Source organism: Arachis stenosperma, chromosome 5 (genome assembly GCF_014773155.1).
Source record: "Arachis stenosperma cultivar V10309 chromosome 5, arast.V10309.gnm1.PFL2, whole genome shotgun sequence".
NCBI classification, from domain to species: Eukaryota; Viridiplantae; Streptophyta; class Magnoliopsida; order Fabales; family Fabaceae; genus Arachis; species Arachis stenosperma.
Genome location: NC_080381.1, coordinates 137,876,522 through 137,896,127, shown reverse-complemented (window position 1 = coordinate 137,896,127; position 19,606 = coordinate 137,876,522). Strand labels below are relative to the sequence as shown.

General features: G+C 38.1%; 1 protein-coding gene across 1 annotated transcript; it reads left to right on the top strand.

Moving 5' to 3' along the window:
* The first annotated feature begins 5,589 nt into the window (after positions 1-5,589).
* LOC130982165 (heat stress transcription factor B-2b-like) lies at positions 5,590-7,453 on the top strand. Its single transcript, XM_057906044.1, has 2 exons — positions 5,590-5,999; positions 6,087-7,453. Exons 1-2 carry the CDS (start codon positions 5,739-5,741, stop codon positions 6,936-6,938), a joined length of 1,113 nt encoding a protein of 370 aa, XP_057762027.1. The 5' UTR covers positions 5,590-5,738; the 3' UTR covers positions 6,939-7,453.
* Positions 7,454-19,606: the final 12,153 nt, after the last annotated feature.

The window sequence follows — 19,606 nt, the reverse complement described above, 5'->3', positions numbered from 1 at the left end:
TTCGTTGGTATTTTGTTCTCCCAATTTTTATATAAATTTGGCCTTTATATATACAAGTTTTAGTTTTTACCGTAAATCATGTACAAAATTAACGATTTATGTAGTCCAAAATATTTTGATCCATATTCTAAATCGCTACCTTATATCAAGTTTTGTATTCTTTCGTGGCTAAATTGTGAGATTAATATAGGTTTTACGCCTTCTCCTTATAAACCGTGGCCTTTTTTGCATGGTTTTATGCTGCAACTTCTTGAACTTCCCCCACAAATCGTTGTATTAAATCATGAATTAGGTTAGCTTTTTGAAATCCATAAAACTCATGAATTTTTATAATTAATATAAATTCAAATAAGTTGTGAATTTTGTCAAGATTTTATGTGAAACCTAAAATTTATATAAATGCCACGATTTATATAAAAAGTGGAAGAACATAATAGTAGCAGTTCTGTTTTAGGACAATATAATGATTTTGGAGTGCATATAGTTTAAATAAGTAAATTTTAGACTCTATTTTGCTAACTACTTTTTTTTAGAATAGTGAGGGCTCTGTTTTGCTAACGTGCATTTCCTTCGTTCAAAAAAAAAGCATATATATATATATAATATATATATATATATATATATATATATATGATTTTAATTTTTAACCTGTAAATTAAGGATTTTTCATTTTAATATGAAAGAGTGGAGAGAGTTTTACGTTAATGTTATAAAAAATAGAGATTTACAGTGTTATGGAGGGCGCTGTTCTGTGCAAGCACAATACGCAGAAGACGTATTATATTGACAATATGTAAACTGTGTATTTACAATACGCAAACTGTGTATTGTAATTTAATATTAAAATAATATAATACGCAGTTTGCATATTGTAATTTAATATTAAAATAATACAATACACAGCTTGTGTATTGTCTTTATAAATTAAAAAAAATTAATCTGACAATTCGCACTCTGCAAATTCTATAGCCCCCCAAAATTTTGTAAAACACCATAACTTCCAATATTAAAGAATTACACCAATTTTTATCCAATATCCAAAAATATTAACCGTAAATTAAAAGGCATATAAATTTCAAATATCCGCAATACAAACATGTTCCCAAAAGAAAACTTTGTTCATTCCTTCAAAATGACACATTTACCCCTAGAAATATGTCCATCTCCCAAAAGAATCAACTATGTTAATTTTTCATAAAGTGACATATTTATTTATCCCTTAAAAAATTGAAGAAGAACAACAATAATATAGCAGTCACTTTCCTTTATTGGATAATTATTTATTGTTAGCTTTTCATCTTAATTCTTCCAGATATAGGATAAGCAGATAAAATCATCATTGTTGTCTCTAAAATCTAAATTGGTGGATGCAGTAACTTTGGATTCCATGGTATGGGGGACCAAGGGACATAGAGCATATCATTTATTTACAAATTTGGAAGGAACCCATTCATTTGGATGTTGTGAAATACTTGGTAGTCCCTGGAAACAAAACAATTATATATATATATAAGAAAATGATTCATTTATATCTATCTATTATTCAAAGGAACTATTATTGCTTTGGTCTCATAAGGAATAATATGGTCTTTGTGTGTATCTTTCTATGACTCTGTCTTCAATCTCTACAACATATATTGTGGTCATTGACATGATTAAGATATATATAATATACTAATACTAATACTAGCTTATATCAATGTGTGAATAGCGGCGTATCATGTATTATATATACGTGTGTATGTGATATTATGTTATAGCATAATATGAAAGTAAGAAATTAACACTTATTATTATTATGGGGCATCACAACTAAAATATTCAAGTAGCAAGGGACACTTGTGAGGTCCAAATCGCTTTGTTTTTTCTAGTATTCTCCAGAGAATCTGTTTGCATCAAATAATATTTTTCTTTTTCTTTTATTTTTTCTATCTTTGAAAGGAAATTGCTGGTTAGACTTAGACAAGATGACAGTTAAGTTTTGGAACCTGAAGAAGCTTTTATCTTTGAGGTTTGGTGTTGTTTAGTGAGGAATTAGTTGATCCATTTCCATGAGATCAGTTTCCCCTAGACAGGAATTAAGTTAATGGACTAAACTAATTAGCTTCTCATTGATCTGGTAGCTTATAGGTATTACATATAAAAAATTAAAATTTATAATAATTAAATGTGATAATCTGTTGCTACATGCAGGGAGGAGAAACTAATAAAAGGTTAAAGCTAAATAGAAGCTCAAAATCGTTAAGTGCATGGGATCCAGTAAAATTACATACATAAATAAATATTAGTTTGATATTTTTTTATATATTTTTTATATGAATAATGCTAAATAATAATATTTTTCAGTCAATATCTCAGCTATTTTTTAAAGTTTTTTATTCATTTTAATTTTTAAATTATATATAAGTCTTTTACTCTAAATATTTAATTATAAATTATAAATTTCAAATTAAAAAAATAAAAATAAAAAACTAGTATTTATTTACTAACTAAAAATGAATTACATATATTTTTTCTTTATAGTTTATATATTAATATTTAATCAAGAATAGGGCTCACTGCCACTCATTCCCCAATAGTAACTGAAAGTCTGAAACCCGCTGCTTTAGGTTAAAGTAATCTAGTGGGAACAAAAATACATGAAAAATGATATCTATGTTATTTGTGTATAATTTTTTTTTATATTTTGTATGGTATAAAATATAAATTTTATTTTTTTACTTTATATTAGTTATTTTTAACTTAAAAATATAAGTAATATATATATATATATATATATATAATATAAAATTCTTTTAAAAATTATATCCTATAATCCTAAGAATAGATAGTTGGAGTGAAATCAAAAGAAGCCTAGCTAGCCTTCTCTTTCTCTCCCGCCATAGCCTTTGAGGAGAAATATCACTGTTGCTTAGTAAGAGTGTCTGGGATTGTGGGGCTTCATATTATATAATTTCTCTTTTTATAAAAGAAAGATCTGGAACTTACCTTAAAAAGCAGAAATACGTATATATAATGTAAATAGAAAATCCATTTGGCATTCTAATATCTAATTAGAATTTAGGATAGATAAAAGTAACAATGAATAAAAATGTTATTGAATTTGTAGATATAGTATATGTTTGACAACCACGTTGGAGAGGATAGAAGTGTGTTTAAGTTCTTTGAATGCTGTTTTTTTATGTTTGACCATTTTTCTTTTATGTTTTCTCCATCATTTTTTTATCACTTTTAATACTTGTTTTTCATATTTTAATTTTTTTTATTAATTTTTTTATTGATTTTATTAAAAAAGACAAAATAAATATAAGATTGATCATATATAACAATAGAATCATAAGTAATAAAATTTTATCATCCAAAATAATACTAAATGAAAGAATACTAAGAATATTAAAATAATTATTTTAATTTTTTATAATATATTATTGTTTCTATTAAAAATGATAAATTAAATAAAAAATTAATAATAAATAATAATAAAAATATAACTAATAAAAAATTAGAATCTAAAATAATAATAAAAATAAGATTATTAAGAATACTTAAAAAAATACTAAAATGTGTTATTTAATTTTATATATTATTTTTAATTTAATAAATAAATATTAATTTTTATTATAAAAAATATTTAAAAATATTAATTTTTATATGTTATTTTTAATTTTATAAATAAATTATTAATTTTTATTATAATAATAAAAAATTATAAATATACTAAAATAGAATATTATAAAAAATATTATATAAAAAATAATAAAAAAATATAAAAAATTAAATATATTTAAAAAATAATATTATAATTTAATATTATATTTTTTTAATAATTAATTAATTATTTATCTAAAAATAATTTTAACTAATATTATTTAAATAATATTTATTTTATTAAAATTAATTTTAATATAAAATTATCAAATATAAATTATGTTGATATAAATTTTATTTTTATCCAAAATCATTCTATAAAATTATTTTCATTCAAATTTTCAATTTTACCAACCTAAATTAAAATACACATAATTTATTATTCACATTGTTTATAGCCCTTATCTTCTATCTATCTAGAGAAATTGATATTGAAAAGCAAATTTGCTTTTACCTGACTCAAAATATCCTATGTACTTTTGAAGATCTTTGTGATGGATCAGATGGACGAGTTTGCTGGCTTAGCACTTTGTTTGGATAGATAATAGAAAATGGAAAAAAAGAAAATGAGAAGAAAGAAAATGAGAGGAAAAAAAATAGAAAGAAAATAGATTATTTTATGTGTTGTTTGGATAAAGAGAAAATGGATGGAAAAAAAATAGAGAAAAAATTTTCTATTGTTTGGATGAAAAAAAAGTGAGAGGAGAGAAAATTATAATAGAAAAAAATTACATTAATATCCTTATATCTTTTATTTTTTTAATTAATCAAAAGTTAAATTAGTAATTTTACACTTATTACACATTTTCCTTTTATTTTCATCTCATCTTTAAAAAGAAAACATTTTTATGAGTCCCACATCAATTTTTTTCTTTTCACTCTATTTTCTTTCCTCGTCCAAACAACAAAAAACTCATATTTCCATCCATTTTCTTTCTTCACATTTTCTTTCCTTTCATATTCACCTCATTCAAACAAAGTGTAAATCTATCTATAGGCTTCATTCAGTTATTTTTAATGAAAGATAGCGTTTCATTAAAAAAAAAATAAAAAACCCATAAGGCAGTTACAGATATTAAAGAAAAATTAAATTTTAATTTAAACTAAATATCTATTAAGTTGAACTACAATTTGAGATTTAATCTAAGATTCGATTTCTAAGAATTTAAAAGACAAGAGCAAGAACAAAGATATATAAACTTCTTTAGTTTCTAGACGAACTTTTTTATTATCTTCTATCTGATCATGTATTTTTCTTTTTATTTTTAATAATCTCGATTTTAAGCAATAACAAAAAAAATATTACATAACTAACAAAATTTATTAATATTTAATATTTAAATATCTTAAATTTTAAGTATTAAATTATAATTTTAAAATTTTAAATTTTAATAATATAAAAAATAAAATATTGATTAAGTATACTAAATAATATTAATAAAAAATATTGACATTTAACATTAAAATTCAAAAAATAAGTAATAAAAATTGATATGATTGGTTTTAAAATTAAACTAAATTAAAAATTTTAAAATATATCAATATATCAATATTTTAATAAATTTTAATTCTTAATCTTAATTATATATATATTTTTTATAACTAAAATTAACTATTAAAAATCATTAAAACAGTACACATGGGTACACTTGAAACTTCTCCTAAAGTATATGAATTATGAAAGAAATTGAATGATGGCGTTGTATGTATGGTTATTGTGATAGTTGATGAGTGAGGTGGATTAAATAAATTTGGTGGCTAAGAATGTGTAGAAGTTTCTTGGGTGGCAAAAAGAGGCGTGTAACTCATATTACAAGGATCGCAGTTAAAAAGAGTTAGCAAGACCCTCACATAACGTACGTCACTCGGAGACAAATGCGGTAAACAAATCCTTTCACACGGAACTTTCTCGACATAAGACGTAACGCAGTACCTTCTCGCCCCTTCCTTTTTGTTTCCCACCCCTGACCCCCCTTTCCTTCTCTCCATCTTTCTCTCTCTCCCCTTCATTCCCCCCTTTTATTATTATTATTCCCTCACATCGGAACCTTCTAGAATCACCTCTTTCTCTCTCTCTCATCGACTCCTCCATGACTCCGCCTCCACCCACGCCGGTGGACACCTCCGACTCCCCCGCTACCGGCGGTGAGTCTCAGAGATCCATTCCGACTCCCTTTCTAACTAAGACCTACCAGCTCGTTGAGGACCAGTCCATTGATGACGTCATCTCCTGGAACGACGACGGATCCACCTTCATCGTCTGGAATCCTACCGTCTTCGCCAGAGACCTTCTCCCTAAGTATTTCAAGCACAACAATTTCTCCAGCTTTGTTCGCCAGCTCAACACCTATGTAATTCTTTTACTCCTTTCTTTTCTTTCTTTTAAAGATTCCTGTTATTGTTATTTTATTTCCTAAACCTTTCATGTTTTTGTGCAGGGATTTAGAAAAGTTGTACCTGATCGGTGGGAATTCTCCAACGACTGTTTCCGCCGGGGAGAGAAGCGCCTCCTCTGCGAGATTCAGCGCCGGAAGATCTCCACGCCCTCACCGTCGCCGTCTCCCACGGCTGCCGGGATTGCCACCGCCACCGTCGCGGTTCCTTCTCCGATGCCGTTGACTGCCATACCCACGGCGATGCCGATAATATCACCGTCTAACTCCGGCGACGAGCAGGTGATATCGTCGAGCTCTTCGCCGTCGCGAGCCCCGGCGGAGCTCCTCGACGAAAACGAGAGGCTACGGAAGGAGAACGTGCAGCTCACGAAGGAGCTCGCCGAGATGAGATCGCTTTGCAACAACATCTTCTCCCTCATGTCGAATTACGCCACCACCAACGCCGCCACAACTACCACTACAAACAACAGCAACAGCAACCAAATCGATGGAAGCGCCCAAGGAAGCAGAGATTCCGCTTTCACGGCAGTGAGGCCGCTAGATTTGATGCCGGTGAAGAGGAGTTCGAGCGGGGAACCATGGACGGAAACGGCGACGGCGATGATGGTGGAGGAGATGAATCCGAAGCTCTTTGGCGTGGCAATTGGAGCAAAGCGTGCGAGAGAAGGTGGTGGTGGTGGTGGTGAAGGAGGAGGAGGAGGAGGAGGAGGAGGAGGAGGTAGTGCTGGTGGGAGAGAAGGGGAGGAGGATACGCTGTTGCGCCTTCATCAGCCTGGTTATGCGGACGTGAAATCGGAGCCGTTAGATTGCCAGAACCATCGCGATAATAGTAGTAATCAGGAGACCCCATGGCTGAATCAGTGCCACAGAGCGAATCAAAGAGTTTGCAATTGACAAGTGGCAGTGTGCAAGCTGTAGGGAGCATGTTAGATTAGATACACGGTGGTGCAGAGAATCAGAGTCCGTGCACGCGGAGGCGCACGTGACGAATCGGTCACGTGCGTCGTTTAACCGTATGGGACCGATTCCGAGAAGTTTCTCAGGGGGACGCATAAAAAGTCCGTCTCACTGTTCTCACTTCTCAGAAGAAAACAATACGTCTCGTCCTTTTCTTTTGTACCCTTTTTCTTTAGTTTTTATTTTTTTTTTTTCATTTTTTTTGGCATTATATATTTTAATTGGAACTTGGCCTGTAGATTTACCTCTGTTAGTGAGAATTTTACTTGTGGCTGTCAAACTTGGTGATTCATAATCAATGTGAAGTTGTCAATATCCTGACAAAAAATGAAAAACCATGTGGATATATTGTAGTGGTAGAGTGGTAGTAAGTAGTGAAATGTTTCTATTTAGTAAATTTTGTGTGTTCCGCATAGGTAAAATAAGTCTTATCTTTTCAGTTTTCACGGAAACGCATAGAATGTTTTTTGGTGTATGATGGAAGTATCAAAATTAATTTTAAAAAGTCAGAAAATTGAAGGTAGTAATTAATTATGTGCTAATTTAATTCAGCGGTAAATTCAACTCCAAAAGGATTAACCGTTAAAAAAACGAACCAGTGAATGAGGGCAAAATGAGATACGAAATTAAAGGAGGGTGAAAAGGAAAAAGAAAAAAGAAAAAATATTCTGGTGATTAAAAGGAGATTAAGTGGCGGACAGAAAGGAAAAAGGGCATAAATTTTCCTTTTTGTTATTGCTTATTGTGAAGATAAGGCTAGTAACAAGCAAAATGAACTAGGCAAAAACGGGTCTAACAATGCAGTTGTTAGCTTTTTTGCATTACGCTAGTCAAATTTGGAAGGCAACAATATAGTACTGGACTCATTAATCCATAGCTTGACGTTTATCATCTCTTTATTAAAGTTTAATTAACAACTATATTAAATAATTGCATTTCTCATAAATTGATATGATCACTGACCAAGTATGTATAACGAACCATACATTAATCACTCCATTCAAGTTTCTTCCACAATTCAAAGAAGAAGAAAAAAAGTGGTCTACTTTTCCAAATATGGGCAAGGATGTTGAATGATTGAAGGGAAGAAAGCAGGTGTTGATGTTATGGTCACAGAAGCATAATAAAAGTGCAACTTTATGGGCTTCTCAAAGCTTCACAACACTATATTAATATAATATTAAGAATAAAATTTTCAAATAGCACTAGAGCACTTTTTCTTTATATTATACACACCGTCTAGTCTAGGCTGTAGATCTTTTTGAATAGAAGTATGGACATCGTTATCAGCCATATACATACTCATCAGAGACTCAAAGGCTTCTCTAGAAGAAATAAAGGTAACCTCCCTTTCGTTCCGTCAATTACCGAAGCTTTTGGAATTTCGAATACATGGCGTGTGAGAATTACCTATCACGCTCAGCTGCATTTGTTGAACCTAAATAATTCTCACATGTCCCGTTCAATTGACTTATTCCATTGCATGTTCTATCTATCTTTTACACTAACTATTTAATTAATCACCACGTAGTTAACACTTTGCTTAATTTCATTATCTCATGCGAATGCTAGTTTCATCGTTTAGGCTTTATTTAGATGTTTACTTCAAGTGCTAAACTTTTATTTAATTTGCTACTACTAACTTTTTCACACTATTAAACTAAGATAATCCATGCATTCAAGTGTCTTGCATATCTTTTCCCTTATTTCATTCCAAAAATAAATAACCATATAACATCAAATCATCAAATCTTATTAATGTTAAAGTTGATTACTCTTATAATCTTCTAGCGGATTAGCGTATTTTCCCCCTCCTCATCAGTCACCCATGCATAATAAATACTTGCATGATTTTATTAAAATTGGACTGAACACATCAATTTAGCCGAAAAATCAATAAATTAAATTTTAAACTAGTCTAAATTAATATTTTTTATAAAAATTGACTACTGTTCCGGGGCTTACCTAGAACCGGACGGTGGTTGGACTTGTTTGAGGCCCAAGCGCTGGAGGAGTGTGGTCTCCGACTTGGTTTACGTCTGGGAGCCGCCTCCGAGTTGTGTGTTCCAAGAGATGGGGGGTGATACCTGCAAAGACACTCTGATGCCTAAGTCAGCATGGGGTTAAGCAGGTTTAGAATGTATTGGAACTTAGAGATACCTGAGGGGTGTCAGGGTATTTGGGTATTTATAGTGGTGATCCAATAACCACCGTTGGAGTAGTGCCACCTTTTTAGGTGGATAACCGTCCCTTTTATCTAGGGATTGTTGGGATATGGCTTCTAGAAGTGGGTTGAGAGATTTTAGGGGCAGTTACTTATTTGAATAAATGTTATCTGCCAGCTATCTTTTGAACCCGACTTCTTTGAAAAGAAGTCTGTGTTGAGCCCGACCTCTTCTAAAGAGGTTGGTGAATAACGAAGGCCAATCTTTAGATTGGGCCTTTTGGTGTATTTGGACCTGGGCCTTAGTGTTGGGCCAGTGTATGAACAACTACAATATTCCTATTATAAAAAATAACTAAAATCTTATATTAATATATAATAGGAGTATTTTAGTTATTTTTATAATAAAAATATTGTAGTCATTTTCTATAAAAACTAATATTAATTTAAACCAATTCGAGATTTGATTCATTATTTTTTCGATCAAATTAATTTGTCTGGTCTAATTTTGACAAAAATAACACAGTTTAATTAATTATATATGTTACATTTTAATTATAAAAAAATATCTTTAAAAAAAAGACGTTTTAGACGTTTTTATCTGAGTAACTCCCTTCATTCTAAATCATTTATAACTACGTGCTTGTATGGGCGCCATTATCTTGATAAAAAATATCTTTTTTCAATAAAAAATATCTTTTTATTATTTAGCATCTTTGGCAAATTTCTAGTAATAAAAGTAAAAGTACTAGAAAAATAAAAAAAACATCTTTTTTGAGAAGCTATAATTTACATTTTTTTTAAAAGATCTTTTTTTCTTAAAAAAAGATGTTTTCGTATAATAAATAAACAAAAAAGTACTTTTATATTGTTATACCCAAACATAATTGATAAATAAAAAAAAATTTACATGAGATACCCAAACATAAAATTACTTTTATTTTTTTCATAAGATTTTTTTTTAAAAATATCTCAAAAAAAGATCTGTTCATACCCTGGCCCAATGCGAAGGCCCGGGTCCAACCAAAAGGACTAATCTAAAGGATTAGAGCCTTGCTAAGTGCCGACCTTCACATAAGAAGTCGGTGCCAACCACGACTTGGTCTGAAGAGGTCGGATGTGAGATTAGCTGGCAGATAAACCCTCATTCAAATGAGTAACCGCCCCTAAAATCTCTCTAACCGCCTCATAAAGCCATATCTTAACCTCCCCAAGATATTAGGGACGGTTACCGCCCTAAAGATACGGCACTACCCCAACGTGGTTATTGGGCTCACCCTAAGTACACTGACACCCCTCAGGTATCTCTAAGTCCAATACTCTCTGCTCACACTCTTGCTAACTTAGGCATCGGAGTGTCTTTGCAAGTACCACCCCCCATTCAACGCGCGCACAAGTCGGACGGAGCCTCCCGAGTTGCGGCCTACCCTTTCTCCTTCTCACACACTTGGGCCGCTAAACGCCATTCGTCTATTAATCTCCGGTTACCTACCGTAACATTGGCGCCGTTGCCGGGGACCCGTGAGATCATCCCACGATGGCAGATAGATCCCATGAAGAAGGCCATGTCGAAACAGATTCTGAACAAGAGAATCTAGACATGGGAAATGGCAATGAAGACAATGACCAGCACAGAGAGGGTACCTCCGGAGTAAAGAATCCGAAGGTAAATTCCTCAGATGGGCGTGAATCAGAAAAGGACGGACCATCCCACGTAGCTGAACTAATAGGATTGGTCCATAGCCGCCGCAGCAATTAGCGGAGAAACAAAAGGAAACCGAAAGGTACCTTAAAGAGGAGATGGAACGGCGAAAAGAGTTAGAAAGAAAACTCTTACAGCTAGAATCCTCCCTCAAGAACTCCCGCGACGAAGGTGAAGATCAACTCCTGGGCGGAGAAGATCCCTTCAGCGAGGACATAATGAGGGCAAAAGTTCCAACGAACTTCAAAAGCCCTGATATGGACCTCTATGATGGAACCACGGATCCAAAGCATCATCTAAGCAATTTTAAAAGTCGGATGTATCTAGCCGATGCCTCCGACGCTACGAGATGCAAGGCATTCCCGACAACTTTATCGAAAGCAGCGATGAAATGGTTCGATAGCCTTTCCCCGAGATCCATCACCAGCTTTGAAGACCTCTCTAGGAAATTCTTGATGAGGTTCTCAATCCAAAAGGACAAAGTAAAACATGCACCCAGCCTCCTGGAAATAAAACAGGAGGTCGGAGAGTCTTTACGAGCCTATATGGAAAGGTTCAATAAGGCATGTTTAGAGATCCAAGACCTGCCCACAGAGGCAGTAATAATGGGGTTAGTCAATGGACTCAGAGAAGGTCCCTTCTCACAGTCCATATCTAAAAGACACCCCGTCTCTCTAAGTGATGTACAAGAGAGGGCCGAGAAGAGTACATCAACATGGAAGAGAATGCAAAGCTAAGAGACCTGAGTTCACGACCTGGACCCACTTCCTCCTCTAGGGAGAGAGAAAGGGAAGTCAAAAGAAGGAAGAACTCGGTCTCGAGAGGCCCAGGAAGTATCACTCTTATACTCCTCTAAAGACTTCTATAGGATGTATACAGAGAGATTTGCAACACTGAAAGGCTGCCACCCCCAAGACCTATTAAAAATAAAAAAGGGGGAAGTCGCAGCGAGTATTGCGAGTACCATAAAATATATGGTCACTCCACCAACGACTGTTACGACCTCAAAAATGTGATAGAAAAGCTGGCTAGAGAAGGTCGGCTTGACAGATATCTCATGGAGAGGTCGGACATCCATGGAAAGAGAAAGCGAGATGATATGGACAGGAGAGATCCTCCACCACAGACCCCTGAGAGACACATCCACATGATCTCAGGAGGATTTGCGGGAGGTGGAATCACCAAATCTTCTCGCAAAAGACATCTCAAAAGAGTCTATCAGGTCGGGGATGAGACACCTGACCTCCCCACTATATCATTCACAAAAGAAGATGGGCAAGGGATAATCCCAGGGCATTACGATCCCGTAGTGATAACTATGATCCTAGCCAACGCCCATCTCCACAGAACCCTAGTAGACCAAGGAAGCTCGGCGGACATCCTTTTCAAGCCCGCCTTCGACAAGTTAGGGTTAGATGAAAAAGAGTTGAGAGCTTACCCCGACACCCTATATGGGTTAGGGGATACGCCAATAAAGCCGCTGGGATTTTTACCCCTTCACACTACCTTTGGAAAAGGGGAAAAATCAAGGACTCTGAGCATAGACTTTATAGTCATCGATGAAGGGTCGGCCTACAATGCCTTAATCGGCAGAACTACCCTTAATCGCCTTGGAGCAGTGGTATCAACTCCTCACCTCTGCATGAAATTCCCGACTCCAGGAGGAATAGCAACGGTGAGGGGAGATCAAAAACTGGCAAGGAAGTGCTATAACGAAAGCCTAAATCTGAGAGGAAAGGGCAAAGAAGTCCACGCCATAGAGCTGGGCGGCACAAGGACCAGAGAAGAGCTACGACCCCAGAGGAAAAACGGGAGAGACGGTCAAGTCAGGAGGAAGGAAAAAACACTTACATAGGAGCCAACCTAGGGGAAACCCTGAAACAAAGGTTGGGTGAACTCCTAAGAGCTAATTCCGACCTCTTCGCCTGGAAAGCTTCCGACATGCCCGGGATTGATCCCGAGCTCATGTCTCACAGGCTCTCGGTTTACCCAGGGTCCCGACCTGTACAGCAAAGAAGACGCAAGCTCGGCCCAGAGAGGGCCTCCATAGTAGAAGAGCAAGTACAGGCGCTCCTGGAAGCCGGCTTTATTAGAGAGGTCAAATACCCAACGTGGCTAGCCAACGTAGTACTAGTCAAAAAACAAAATGGTAAATGGAGAATGTGCGTCGACTATACCGACTTGAATAAGGCATGTCCTAAGGACCCTTATCCCCTACCGAGTATTGATGCCCTGGTAGACTCCAGCTCAGGGTACCAATACCTATCATTCATGGACGCCTACTCGGGATATAACCAAATCCCGATGCATGAACCCGACCAAGAGAAAACATCGTTCATCACACCAAAAGCCAACTATTGCTACGTGGTCATGCCATTCGGACTGAAGAATGCAGGAGCCACGTACCAAAAGCTGATGAACAAAGTGTTTTCCCCCCATTTAGGGAGCTTAATGGAAGTATACGTCGACGACATGTTAGTAAAAACCAAGCAAGAAGTCGACCTCTTAACCGACCTCTCACAAGTCTTCAATACTATAAGGTTGCATGGGATGAGACTAAATCCCGCAAAATGCGCCTTCGCAGTAGAAGCAGGGAAATTTCTAGGCTTCATGCTAACACAAAGAGGGATTGAGGCCAATCCCGACAAATGCAGAGCCATCCTAGAAATGAAGAGCCCGACTTGTTTAAGAGAGGTTCAACAGCTCAATGGCCGACTTGCAGCCCTCTCCAGATTTTTGGCAGGATCAGCACTAAAATCCCTGCCATTATTCTCCTTATTAAGGAAGGAATGCCAGTTTGAATGGACTCCGGAATGTGAGGAGGCGTTCCAAGAGTTCAAAAAATTCTTAAGCCAACCTCCTATCTTAACCCGACCAGTACCGGGAAAAGACCTTGTCCTCTACCTATCCGTGGCAAACAGGGCTGTCTCATCAGCCTTGATCAGAGAAGACGAGGTCGGTCAACACCCGGTCTACTTTACCAGTAAGGTCTTACAAGGCCCTGAGCTAAGGTACCACAAAATAGAAAAGTTTGCCTACTCCTTAGTAATAGCCTCACGAAGGCTACGACCTTACTTTCAGGCTCACACAATAAGAGTCCGTACGAACCAACCCATGAAGCAAATCCTCCAAAAGACGGATGTTGCAGGGAGAATGGTTCAATGGGCAATAGAGCTCTCCGAGTTTGATTTGAGATACGAAACTCGGACTGCAATTAAAGCCCAATGCCTCGCCGACTTCATTGCAGAATATGCAGGAGAACAAGAGGAAAAACCGACTACATGGGAACTCTATGTAGACGGATCCTCCAACAAAACAGGGAGCGGCGCAGGTATAATATTGGTAGATGGAAAAGGAACCCAGATAGAGGTCTCCTTAAAATTTGAATTTCCGACTTCAAACAATCAGGCAGAATATGAAGCCTTGATTGCCGGATTAAAGTTAGCAGAAGAAGTTGGCGCTACAAAGGTGATAATCTACAGCGACTCACAAGTGGTGACGTCCCAAATAAGTGGAGAATATCAGGCGAAGGACCCCAATATGAAGAAATACTTGGAAAAAACCTTGGAACACCTTGGGCACTTTGCGGAAACCGAGGTTAAGCACATAACTCGGGATCTAAATAGCAGAGCTGACGCCCTATCCAAATTAGCAAGTACCAAACCCGGAGGGAACAATAGAAGCCTGATCCAAGAAATCCTCCAAGAGCCCTCGGTTTCAAAAACAGAGGATCAACAAGAGGTACTTGAGGTAGTCGGCCTAAACCTCGGGTGGATGAATCCCTTAGTCGAATACCTGAAATTCGACATCCTCCCCAAAGAGGAGAAAGAGGCTAAAAAGATCCGAAGGGAAGCACAACATTATACTTTGGTGAGAAATGTCCTTTACAGAAGAGGGATATCAACGCCATTGCTGAAGTGCGTACCGACCTCAAGAACCACCGAGGTGTTGGAGGAAGTACATAGTGGGATCTGCGGAAACCATCTCGGAGCAAGGTCGCTGGCCAGGAAAGTAATCCGAGCAGGATTCTATTGGCCGACCTTGCAGAGAGATGCAACAGACTTTGTGAAAAAATGCCAGCCATGCCAGATGCATGCAAATTTCCACGTGGCTCCACCAGAAGAGCTCATCAGTATAACTTCCCCTTGGCCTTTCGCAAAATGGGGAATGGATTTGTTAGGTCCTTTTCCCCAAGCACCAGGGCAAGTCAAATACTTGATCGTAGGAATAGATTACTTCACAAAGTGGATAGAAGCAGAACCACTAGCCACTATCACCGCTCAAAGAAGTCGCAGGTTCCTCTACAAAAACATTATCACAAGGTATGGAATACCTTATTCCATCACCACAGATAATGGAACCCAATTCACCGACGCCACCTTCAGAAGTTTGGTAGCCAGTATGAAAATCAAACATCAATTCACCTCGGTAGAACACCCACAAGCCAATGGGCAAGCCGAGGCAGCTAACAAAGTCATACTGGCAGGACTGAAGAAGAGACTACAGGAAGCAAAGGGAGCTTGGGCTGAGGAGCTCCCCCAAGTGCTATGGGCTTATAGGACAACCCCCCAATCCGCCACAGGGGAAACACCCTTCCGACTAGTCTACGGCGTAGAAGCCATGATTCCTATAGAAATCAGTGAGCGAAGCCCAAGGGTAATTCTCCATGATGAGGTCGGAAATATACAGGGGCACAAAGAGGAGCTCGACTTGCTCCCCGAAGTCCGAGAAAATGCCCAGATAAGAGAAGCGGCACTAAAGCAAAGGATGACCACCAGATACAACAAGAAAGTCATTCGAAGAACATTTGCCTTAGATGACCTGGTCCTAATCAGAAACGACATCGGAGTCAACAAATCAGGAGATGGAAAGCTCGCCGCAAATTGGAAAGGGCCATACAAAATCAAGGAAGTGTTAGGGAAAGGTTATTATAAAGTAACCGACCTAAATGGCACTGAGCTACCAAGGTCGTGGCATGCTTGTAATATGAAAAGGTACTACAGTTAGAAGCGAACTCTACTCCCTGATGTACTCTTTTCCCAGCTTCATGATTTTTTCCCAAAAAAAGGTTTTTTTTTCTGGAGAGGGGTTTTTAACGAGGCATCATAGTAGAGGCTAAGGGAAAACATAATGTCAAGACCCTTAGTAGCGAAAAGGTACCTTCCCAATTAATAAAGATCTTTTTTGCAATATCTCTCTTAAAATCCTCCTTTATTTTATAAGTCTTTCTACGAAACGTGCCAACTTAAGCTCGACAAAACGTGAAAATCCCATGAACCGACCTAACATGGTCGTCAGGATGAAACGACGAGGTACAAGTCGGCGTAAAGAGGTTATATGAGTTGATCGTATTAAACTCGGGAACGGTCCGACTCATAAGTCGAAGACAAAAACCTGAGTAGAAAAACTCGGATATATCCCGAGTAAATGAAAAACGCATCACAAAAATAACCTAAGTCATAAAAACTCACTAAAGCAAAGTTGAGTATAAAGGATAACAAAAGAGATATGAAAACCTGAAAAGTTTAAAGTTTGCATACAAGCCTTTGCACGAAAAAAGGCTCGAGAAAACAATGCAAGCTAACAAAGGTTTTTTTTTCGAAAAAGATCAAACATATTCAAAACAGAAAAGCATGTACACGCGCAAAGCAACTTAAACCCTTATCCAAAAAAGGGCATTTATTTTGTTTAAAACCCTTATCCAAAAAGGGCACCGAACAGAATATTTTGTTTACGGCCTTAAAAGGCCAGAAGAAAATTGTTCACAACCACCAACAAATAAATAGAAGTTTAAAAAAGGGGGGGACCCACAGGCCGGGCCCCCATATAGCCGTAAAATAGAAGTCATTTTTTCAAAGGAGTCGAGGAATCACCACCGCTAGGCTCAGGAGGGGCGCCACCAGGACCGGCCGGAGGAACAGAGGAAGAACCCGAGGCATCCTTAGGACGAGGAGGAGACTCTATAATCCTCTGCCCCCGAGTCTTCAGGTCTGACTCGGAAATGACCTCGGGGACAGGAGGATCCACGATGGCGCCATCAATAACTACCTTGTCGGGATGTAAAGGAGAAAGGTCCAAGTCGGGAGCAATAACCCTGACTTGTTCCAAGAAAATTCTCCAAGACTCCTCGGCACCATCGGCGATAGAGTCCTCCAACTCGGCGTAGGTGTTCCGAGAGTTCAGCAAGTCCTTCCTCACAGCAACAATATCTTGAAATAAACTGTGGTAGCTGTCTTGTGCTGTTTTCCTCAAATTTGCCTCCAAAGTGCATTGAGCCCGCAGCTTACCTACCTCCCTAAGGTGATCCCTCTCCTTCCTCAATTTGTCTCTCTCCTCCTTCAACTCCTTCTCATGTTTTTCGTAAAGAAGAATCCTCCCCTCCAACTCCTCAACCTTCGAGGATGCCCCCAAGGAGCTGAGGGGAGTCTTCTCAAAAATGTCCAAAAGTTTGCCACAAACACCCGCTGTCCTAAAACTCTCCTCGGCCATGGTGGTGAGGTGGTTTCGAACAGAAACATCATCCATATTTATAAAAGGATAGATGTTCTTTCGGACGAATGCCAAAGCATCCGCCTTAACCCCACCATCAAAAGAAGAAGGGCCAGACTCTGAAGTCTTGCGTTTCTTCTTCTCTGGCTCGGAGGGAATTTGGGCAGAAGGGGGTGGTCGAGGCAAACTTGAGGAAGAAATAACAATGGGTTGAGAGGGAGTCCCAGTATTTGTAGGAGGAGGAGGAAGAGGAGGAGGAGAGGTGATCGCCCTGGCACCTCCCGATCTAGCCCGGGACTTCGCCTTAGCCTCCTGGACCCTTTGGTAGGCCTCTTGCGCATTCTTCTTTGCCATATCTACAAGAAAAACGACCAACAGTCATAAGTCGGTAATGTCCAAGTCGGTAATGTTCAAAGTCATTAGAAACAACTCGGAAATCAAGAATGCATGCACTACCTAATTGAGTTTGAACAAAGGTCGGCGTTCCTTGAAGGATTTTTCGGGTATCCAAGTATGGGGACCTCCCCCACGCTTCTCGGAAAAACCCCACAATAGCCGCCTCCACCTCGTCCAGGTCATCTGGACCATATTTTCACAAGGGGAGGCCGGCAACCAATAAAGGGGAAAGCGAGGGGAGGAATGCTCATCCAGGAAAAAAGGGATGGTGACCCTCTACAGCTTGAAGTTTGAAAAAGAAGTTTTTGAAGTCATGAAAGATTCGTCAAAAAGGGTGAAAATCCTCCGACCTTGTATGGCTCGGAAGGATACCCACTGCTGTTTGTTGTTTAGCCCACTAAAGGGCTTGGTCATATGGAAAAGAAAGAAGAAAACCCTCAAAGAGGTCGGGAAGTCCAGAGCATGGCTTATAAACTGGTAGATCTTTAAAAAACCCCAAGAATTGGGGTGAAGCTGAGTAGGGGCAACTTTACAGTGGTGCAAAACAGATATCTCGAAATCGAGAAAGGAAGAAAAACACCCAAACGGGTGAGCATACACTCATACATAAGAAAAAATGAGGGGCCGCCTCATTTTCTCTCCCAAAACAGACCCGGTCTTCAGGACCCGGGGTTATCAGTTCATATTTGGGCTCGTCCTCCTCCGAAGTACAGAGCCGGTGATGAGTGCGGAGATGAGTGATAAACTCAGCATCGACCAGGGGTTCCTCCCCAAGAACAGTGTCATCAACCCACAAAGAAAGAACATCTACGGAAGCCATTTTTTATACAAAGAAAAGTGGCAGAAACCTACAAAAAGAAAAAGAAAAAGAAAAATCAAAAAACACGGCCCCTAAAGAGAAGAGATACGAATCTGAGGTCTATGGGTCAACCTATCTACTCGCTAAACAAAACATGCAAACAAGACATGGAGAAAGCAAAACTAACCTTTATCCGAAAATGAAGGTTGGAGAAGAACAGAAGTCTTCGAACGCAAGAATGCAGCACAAACAAGATAAGGAGAAGTTTGAAAGATTGCAGAAACGGAAAATAGAGAGAGAGGGAAAGTATTTATAAATGCACCCAGGGGCATAATGGTAAAAACGAAGCAGTCATTAATGAGATTGCACCATTACCAAAGCACTTCCCCAACGGACACGACGCTTGAACTGACGTAACTGTCAGAAACAAAGGGTCGCGAAAATCACGTCGGTTTCTAAAACCCACGTTTTCTTCAAACAAGTCGACTACGCACCCGAGTTGAATACTTGAACCCAAACTTTTAAGAAAATTTGGGCTCAAGTAGGGGCACTGTTCATACCCTGGCCCAATGCGAAGGCCCGGGTCCAACCAAAAGGACTAATCTAAAGGATTAGAGCCTTGCTAAGTGCCGACCTTCACATAAGAAGTCGGTGCCAACCACGACTTGGTCTGAAGAGGTCGGATGTGAGATTAGCTGGCAGATAAACCCTCATTCAAATGAGTAACTGCCCCTAAAATCTCTCTAACCGCCTCATAAAGCCATATCTTAACCTCCCCAAGATATTAGGGACGGTTACCGCCCTAAAGATACGGCACTACCCCAACGGTGGTTATTGGCTCACCATTATAAGTACACTGACACCCCTCAGGTATCTCTAAGTCCAATACTCTCTAGACCTGCTCACACTCTTGCTAACTTAGGCATCGGAGTGTCTTTGCAGGTACCACCCCCCATTCACACGCGCGCACAAGTCGGACGGAGCCTCCCGAGTTGCGGACCTACCCGGAGTTCTCCTTCATCACACACTTGGGCCGCTAAACGCCATTCGTCCTA